Genomic DNA, 8,458 nt, shown 5'->3' on the forward strand with positions numbered 1-8,458 from the left:
GTGGGTAAAAGGTTGTCCCGCCGGGAGCATATTAGAGTCAAAAAATGCAGCTGTTCCTTTGGTTCCGGCATCGTGATTCAGGCGGATGACTAACTGCTGTCATCAGTGTTTCTGGGAAACTCGTAGACAAGGCAGATACTGAATATCCCCGTCATTCATATGCTAATGATTCTCTTCAGGGCTACTCAGCATCTGAAAAGACTAGGAGAGATGCATATGCACTGTGCTTCACAGATGATGCGTACATTAAAATCCCATGCCAAATGTTCTGACCTGTCATTATGAAGAGTGGTCAGGTTTAAGATATCACCCGCTGTCTAACAGCTATGAGAGTACTAAGCAAAACAGTGTTAAAGAGTGTTAAAACAACGACATGTGATTCAATTAGAGTGATCCACCAAAAGGCGTGCATGGTATTATATGACCAGCTGAAACAACTGAATAAGTGTTTGTTTTATTGTTTGCCTCACGTCATTGGAATTGAGAAGCAAACACACCCTGAAAGTTGGTTTACTAAGACTGGAAATGGTAGAAAATGCTTCGTCAATCCAGCATTAATCATGAAACACCCTTCAGGCTTGAAATTTTCTTAAAATTGAAGTGTTTACATGCATCACATTAAATTACACAGGCATTTCATTTGGATGACGTTTTCTGCATAGCTTTGAGTAAAGCCTGTAAGTCATACATTGCCTTTAAATGTTTTTGAAAGAAGTATCCTGTACTAATCATGGCTGCATTTATTTGATAAAAAAATGATAATATTCTGAAATAATATATTATTTCAGCAGTCAATATTTTTTTAATATTGCAATATATTTTAATATATAATTTATGATGGGAAAGCTGAATTTTCAGCATCATTCCTCCAGTCTTCAGTGTCACATGATCATTCAGAAATCATTCTAATATGCTGATTTGCTGCTCAAGAAACATTTTATTATCAGTGGTGCTGCTAAATATTTCTGTGATTATTTTTTTTCAGGATTCTTTGATGTTATAAAGTTCGAAACAACAGCATTTATTTGATTTTTTTTTTTTTTTTTTGACAATTTAAAATTATTTACTGTCACTTTTGATCAATTTAGTGCATCCTTGCTCAATAAAAGTATTGATTTATTTAAAAAAAAACTAAACTTTTGAGCAATAGTGTACATAGTCATTCATAACACATATCAATATATTAGAGACATAATTCCAGTTGTGACTGACATCATTTTCACCAACAATCAAGTCCTGGCTTCTGCTCCACTTACTAACGTTAAATCCTGTTTTGACCATGTCTGCACACCGTACACTATAAAAACAAGCAAATCTCTCTCTCTGAAAAAACCCTGAAAAGCTTTTGACTGCTGAAGGGTAAACTCTAATACTTTCACTTTGATAATCACCCAACTGGAATAAACACCTAATCCTCTGTATCACAAGATAGAATAACAACAAAACACAAGAGTATTGCTTTTCTATGGGCAAGTTCTGAGGGCAAACTCTCAGGCATCACCTGAAGTGGTAACCAAGTGTAGTCTTCAGAAGGCTCCAGTGAATGCTGTCTTTCAGTGAGCATGAACTTTCCCCTAATTCTCACACTGCTCTGTGCTGGCAGTGGAACAGACCACCTCAGACCACAGTACTCAGCTGCAGCACGTTCACCTCGTCGCTTCACTCAAAGCCTCTTCCGCAATAATGACTTCACACTGGGAAAGCTGTGACGTCCATTCAGACCAAGAAACTAAATAATTCCTCTCTAAACTATGTAGTTTTACTAAATAATGTTTATGAATGTCCACTACTTGAAAATTAATAGTGGGTACTGTAGGATGTACCAAACTGATGTTGTTACTGGTTGGTATGATTCAGTATTTACTTCACACCTCAATTGTCTCAGTAGGATTGTTTGTGTGAAATAATGTGCAAAAAAAAAAAACAGAATATAATCAATGAAACCAGCTGCTGACCAAAAGTCAAACTTATTAGGTACACATACAAACCTATGAATCAACTAAATTGCTCATAATTGTTGTAAGCCTACACTCAATTTTCAAAATCTTAAAAATGATGAGAAATCAACAGGTTTTCAGGTTGCAACCAAGTCCATTCTTACATCATGGTCCACATTAGAAGCAAATATGGTTAAGGGGGAGGAGGCTGAAACCTGAGCAGACTCACACACTCCCTCCAGATGGCCAGCCAATCAGATCACACTAGACAGCTCAGAACGGGTATAAAAACAAGTTAGCCCTTCAACAGCATGAGCCTGTGCTCTTGAGAATACTGCGATCTCTAGAATAACCAGACAACCAAAGACACAAAACAAGCAAGATGAAGGTACCACTGGCAAATCTGCTATGCATCACAGTCTTGGCAAGCTCCGGGACGAGCTTCCCGCTGGAGAGGAGAGGAGCTGCTGCTGGAAAAGAGAAGAGAGTTCAGTATGCGGCATGGGATGATGTCAATGTGCTTGCACATGGGCTGCTGCAGCTAGGACAGGGTCTGAAAGAGCATGTGGACAAGACCAAAGGCCAGGTGAGAGACATCACCATTAAGATGAAGGTGTTCAACGTCACCGTATCCGAGCTTGGCAAGCTGACTCAAATGCTTCAAGAAGACAGTGTGGCGCTGAAAGCAAAAGCCCAGAGTTTGGAAGAAAGCGAGAGGCTGATCCTAAACGTGTCCACGGATCTGAGGGAGAAGACTAAGGAGCTTCTCAAAGACAGACAGAAGGATCATGAGAGAATGAATAAGCTGGAAGAAAAAGTAGATGGCTTGATGCAAGGAGAGGGTTTGGAAGCTGCCAATGGCAACTACAGTGATGCCCGGATCATTCAGGTGAATGCAAAACCTTATTTCAGGGCTAAAAGAAAGTGTTTTAGCCATAGACTTACTACATATCATCTACCTGACATGGTAGATGTAGTAAGTCTATGGCAGTATGACAGTAATGTTTGTGTTTTTGCACATATTTGTTAACTTAAATTGACTAAACAAGAATGAATTTGATTAGTTTAAGATATTTTAAAAGCCTGCATTTCCAACAGACCATTGAACCGCACACAAGCGCATAACAGGCACGTTTGTGGGCGTGAACTCTTCATGGCATGGACTCAAAGCCGTGTTGTACGTGCAAGGTTGTAGTTATGTACAGACAAAGAAAAATGACAGAGGCCTACTGACCTCCTGGAAAGTTTGAAGTCCGTTTGCCTTCGTCCTTTCTTAAAGAAACAAGCCTAACAGTACCTGAAGTGTTTCATACGCGTGCAGCCGTTTTTAGATCTTCGAGTTACATAACAATGTACAGAAGAATAGATGTGTCGATTGAAAAGATTATACAGGACCGGTTATACTGGAAAATACACGACTTTAATTGTCCACACAACAGCTATCGTTTTCGGTCTGCTGGAAAAGGCCCTGTTTTGAGTTTGAATAAAGACTAATGGCAAACCATTTCTGATTTCAGTGGATGCTGGAGGCGCAAAATAAACGCATCGATGACCTGGTCGAGCGCATCAAGCAACAGCAAGAAAAACTGGATAAACAAAATGTTCGAATTCGAACCCTCCAAAACCAGGTAAAAATACTATAATACACAATATAACTACAAAATAGTGTGGTATTAATATTAAATCTAAGACTGTAAACTTATTCAAAATATTCATGTTATGTGCACTAGATTCAAATGAAAAAAGAACTATCTTCTCTCAAACGGAAGGAGGATGAAGTTCATCTGAACGCGAGCTCTGAACAGCGAGATTCACCTGTTGGTAAGTTTATTTATTATATAATTTACATATAATTATATGTTTAAAAAAACTGTGTTTCAGTAAACACAAAAAATACATTATAAGTTAGTAAGTTAATAAAATGTATATGCTCACTAAAAGAAGTCGTTACAAATCCTCTGATTCACATTTGTAAAAGTGGACCATCTCTGCCTTAAACAGCCTCTAACACAATATATTATAATTGCATCTATACTAAAAATAAAACATACAAAAGGAGGTTTTGCCCTTGACAAAGGGCATGCTGGGACTTGTTTTATGATGATAACTGCATAATGTTGATAGAACATGTATAGTTAGGGGAAAGATCTTGAAAACATTTGGAAAATGCTTCATGGAAATAAGGCACCATCTCAAACATTAAACCTTAATTTTTTTTAATTTTTAATTTTTTTTTTTTCTGTAGATGTGTGAGGGTAGGAAATGGTTTATTTATAAGAAACTCCATTTCAGAGCAATGGCTGCCTCTAAGTAGGTGAAAGGTGAACCTAGCAGAAACACATTGGCCAGAACAGTCATCCAAACCAACACAATAAAGCCTTTAATGGCGAGTTCTGACATCAGTGGGATTCAAAGAATGCTTTAAAAGAAACCGTTTCCCTGGACACCTTCCAATTGTGTGCAAGTTCATCAGTCTCGGACCGTGTTAGCTCAGGGTCACAAGCATGCAGAGATTTGTTACAAATCTGGCCAAGAGCAAAGGGAGGGCTTATTTTTTTCAGAAATAGTATAGGATGTACCTTAGATTACATTTCCTGGCTTTAATCCAGTGAAAACCATAAAGTACAGAGTGCATATTTTTGGACCGTGAACTTTGTACAGACTTTCCCTCTCGAGGAGAGATCACTCCAAAAAACACGTCATTTCTCTCAGAAAACATGTAACCTTTACCCTAGATCTGTCAGAGCCAGACTATATCCCCCTCAGACCCCCCTGCCTCTACTCATCCACACAGACTACCCCTTTATTGAAGTGAATGAGAAGTGTGCCAGAAGACCACTTCACTTAATGCCATATGCTTTGAGCCTTTGTTTTTTAAATTTGCTCCATTATTTGTGTAGTTTTTTAACACACATACACACATATATATATATATATATATATATATATATATATATATATTTTTTTTATATATTGTCAGTTGATAGATACCAAACTTCTTTTTTTTTGGCATCTGACTCCCATCTTACACATAGCGCCTTGAGGGCCTGTGCAGTTGCTCCTCAAATAGCAGCAGCAGCAGCAGCCTCGGCATTCCCGGATCACTCGCTGTCCATGCATTGTGATGTCAGCAGAGGGGTGCTGTGCACGTGAAGCAGGCGTGAAGGGCTGGACTTAAGGGGGGCAGGGAATAAGGAATGCTTATAGAGGTCTGAGGCAACTGAGGGATGTCTGCTTGGGAACTGGGGGAAAGGTCATGTTTACACCCTCAATTGTTCCAGCCAGGTCAGAATTCTCATGTGAAACTGCCTTTGTTTGGCAGATGTTTGTAAAGTAAGCCACATAGCGCACCTTGTAAGCGTCATTGTCTGAGAAATATATGCCAATGCGTATAGCATTGAACGCTTTTTGGACCAATACGGCAATTTGTTTAATAACAACACGTCAATTTGGACTATTGCCCTGGAGTTCAAAACTCCATGTTGGCTTTTTTTGTGTTTGGGTGACACGTTCAAGGTTCTGTGTTTGAGATAAGGGTTTAGTTCACCATTAAACAATGAGATAAACACTTACCTAGACGTGTGAGCAATATCCATTGTGTGCCAACTTTAAAACCCGTTTGGATACAGGTGTGGGTAAAGGTCATTTGTAGACTTGTAAACATATCTGTGGTGTTTTTGTCTCTTTCAGCTATGGCTTCTGACTGTCATGAGCTGTTCCTGAGGGGTGAGACCTCAAGCGGGTTGTACACAATCCAACCAATTGACTCCCAGCCTTTTGAGGTCTTCTGTGAAATGACACCTGGTAGGTGGTACTTTTATTTGTCCTCTTAAAAGAGCATCTAAGGCTCCTTTGTTGGTAAAGCACATTGCATTTAGCCCCCCACCCCCCCTCCAAAAAATATATATATCACTCAGAACATCTTTTAATCCTTTTGTTTTGTGCTTGTATCCACAGAAGGAGGATGGACAGTCATTCAGAGACGCCAGGATGGATCTGTAGACTTTGATCAGCTATGGCAGGCATATCAAACTGGCTTTGGGAGCCTGGATGGTAAGAATCCAATGTGAACTGACTCCGTTTTCCATATGAGCAACAGGCTCTGAGCAAACAGCCACTTCTTTCAGTAGACTTTGATTAAGGCAAAGTGATTTACCAACTAATAAGGGATGTAGAGTGGCAGATTAAGGATGGAGGATCAGATCAATCCTGTCTGGAGAGGAAACATTGTCAAATCCTGTATCCCTAATGCCTTTAAATGAGTTAACTACAGAGTGTCTAAATCTCCTGGCCTATTCCTAGACCAGAACACACGTCTCTTAAATATCCCTCTTAAATGTCACTTTCAGGTGAGTTCTGGCTCGGCCTGGAGAAGATCCATTCTGTGTCCAAAGGCGGCAACTACATCCTCAAGGTGCAGTTCTCTGATTGGCGGGATGAGGTTCAGAGCATCAACTACCCTTTCCATCTGAACGGTGAGGAAAGCAACTATTCCCTGCGCATTCTGGAGAGGCCTGCTGGGAACCCGGAGAGCTCTCTGTCCACTGAAACATCCGGAGTGCCCTTCTCCACCCGCGACAAAGACAACGACCAGAAGAACGACCTCAACTGTGCCAAACAGCTATCAGGTAACATTATGATGCCATTGGCCATAAATAAATTACATTTTTCTATGCGGGTGATGTTGTCATTTTAATAGGTTTCCTTTTTGGCTTTCCAGGTGGTTGGTGGTTTAGCAACTGCGGTCGCTCGAACCTAAACGGCAGGTATTTTGTTACTCCTGCGCCAAAGCAAAGACACCAGAGAAAACAAGGAGTGTTCTGGAAAACCTGGCGTGGCCGCTACTACCCGCTGAAAACCACCACCATGATGATTGCACCTGCCGAGATCGAAAACAAGTCATAGAGGGTGTCCGATGTCTGAATCAATCGTGCATGAGACCTTATCCAATAATGTGGGAGGAGAAACCGCAATTCGTAACCTGCCAAAATAACAAAACTGGTGCTGAAAAGGTCTAAAGCTCTTTATAGGAGTGTCTTCCAATTGTTTGTTAGAACAGACAACGTCTGAATCATGAATGTGGTGGACACTCAAATCCCAGTCTGTGCAAAAATAGGCTCTTTTATTTAATCAGACTGGAAAGAACTAAATGTGCCTGGAGCTCTGCAAGCAGCAGCATGTATTAAATGGTGCAGGCCACTGTAAGGATCTGCCACATGTTTAGACAAATCTGGCAGGGTGACGTCAAAAGACCTGATGCTTAAGCACCATCGCGAGTACTTCCCTTAACTAAAAGGCTTGGGGAAGATATTAAAGAACCTTACCACTAAAATACGGACCAAATAAGCTACATAAGCTTGAGCCAGTACTTTTGAGAATGCTTATTGTAAAGGCACTGTTTATCTTAAGGCATTATCCACAGACAAAGACATGCATTAGTAGATCTGCAGAACATTGAAAGATTTGTTGCCTGTCGAGTCATTTCAAGTATCCAATCTCAGTTGGAAGTTATTTTCTGGTACACACTCTGTTTTTCAAAAGCTTAAATGATCTGAGACTACTTGTGTATTTCCTGTTTTGAAATCAAATGAGGAGTTCCTGTGGAGATTTATTTTCTCAGTCACATTGACTGCCTTTAAATGTCTATAGCTGTCACTTCTCTGTAAATAACAGAAATATTTGTTTTCTTTGTAGCGTTACAGCTGTATTCTTGCCAACTTCAAACGGTCATGCTCTGATTTCCATATTATTTAAGTGTTGTACAAAAATCATTATGTATTTCTTTATCTTTTTGCTTATAATTTATGTTTTCCAAGAAGTAAAACCTTTTGTTATTGTTTTTATGAAAAAAGTTTGGTCTTGAAGAGACCAATAAAAAATGATTTTTATTTAAAAAAGCTGTCAGTGTCACTGAAGTTCATAAAGTGAATTGGTTTGGATCAGTTCGGTATGAAGTGCTAAGCAGATGTACGCAGCTCTTATCAGACCTGAGGGTTACGTTTATCTACACGGCAGGTGATGCTGGAATGTCCTGATGGTGCTCGAGCTTGCACGGTGCCCCAGAGACAAGAAACATGGCAACAAATATAACTGAACAGATGGCTGCAAATAAGTCATCCACACAGATGAACTGCTGTTAACAGTCAAAAAATAGTCATATAAAAAAAAACGAAGTAAAAAATACTGTCCTTGAATGTTCCCACAGGAGTGATGCCATATGGTCTTAAAGACACGTGAACCTTACTTAGCGTAAATCAGCTTATTCTTTTGACTTGACTATAAGTAACTAAGTTGCGTTGGCTTCAGAGTGTCACACTTAATGTTTCACACCTAAAAGGAATTCTTAATGTGCCAAATCGTCACTAATGTGCTTTCAGTTACTTACTTCCAGATGAGTTTAGTGTATTTAACAGTCAAATGCTTTACGGTTTAAGAGAAGAACCACTGTCTTATATCACCTTTGAAGTAAAGTTATCTTTTTAGCTGTGTAGATGAATAGAAACACTGAACACATGTGAAAT

The 8,458-nt window shown here is 39.5% G+C and overlaps 1 protein-coding gene across 1 annotated transcript; it reads left to right on the forward strand.

Moving 5' to 3' along the window:
* Positions 1 to 2,239: 2,239 nt before the first annotated feature.
* On the forward strand, positions 2,240 to 7,834 carry angptl4 (angiopoietin-like 4). The gene is made up of 7 exons (XM_048164233.1): positions 2,240 to 2,826; positions 3,455 to 3,565; positions 3,668 to 3,758; positions 5,628 to 5,741; positions 5,895 to 5,990; positions 6,287 to 6,565; positions 6,658 to 7,834. The coding sequence occupies exons 1-7, from the start codon at positions 2,320 to 2,322 to the stop codon at positions 6,840 to 6,842; spliced, it is 1,383 nt and encodes a 460-aa protein (XP_048020190.1). The 5' UTR covers positions 2,240 to 2,319; the 3' UTR covers positions 6,843 to 7,834.
* The last annotated feature ends 624 nt before the right edge of the window (positions 7,835 to 8,458 follow it).

The sequence above is a fragment of the Megalobrama amblycephala genome, linkage group LG17 (assembly GCF_018812025.1).
Source record: "Megalobrama amblycephala isolate DHTTF-2021 linkage group LG17, ASM1881202v1, whole genome shotgun sequence".
Taxonomy (NCBI): domain Eukaryota; kingdom Metazoa; phylum Chordata; class Actinopteri; order Cypriniformes; family Xenocyprididae; genus Megalobrama; species Megalobrama amblycephala.

Bases quoted from the DNA above. Each gene is read 5' to 3' on its own strand.
- angptl4 (XM_048164233.1), top strand. From the start codon at position 2,320: ATGAAGGTACCACTGGCAAATCTGCTATGCATCACAGTCTTGGCAAGC. The intron at 3,566-3,667 runs GTAAAAATACTA...TATGTGCACTAG, and splicing joins TTCGAACCCTCCAAAACCAG to ATTCAAATGAAAAAAGAACT. The intron at 5,991-6,286 runs GTAAGAATCCAA...TGTCACTTTCAG, and splicing joins TGGCTTTGGGAGCCTGGATG to GTGAGTTCTGGCTCGGCCTG.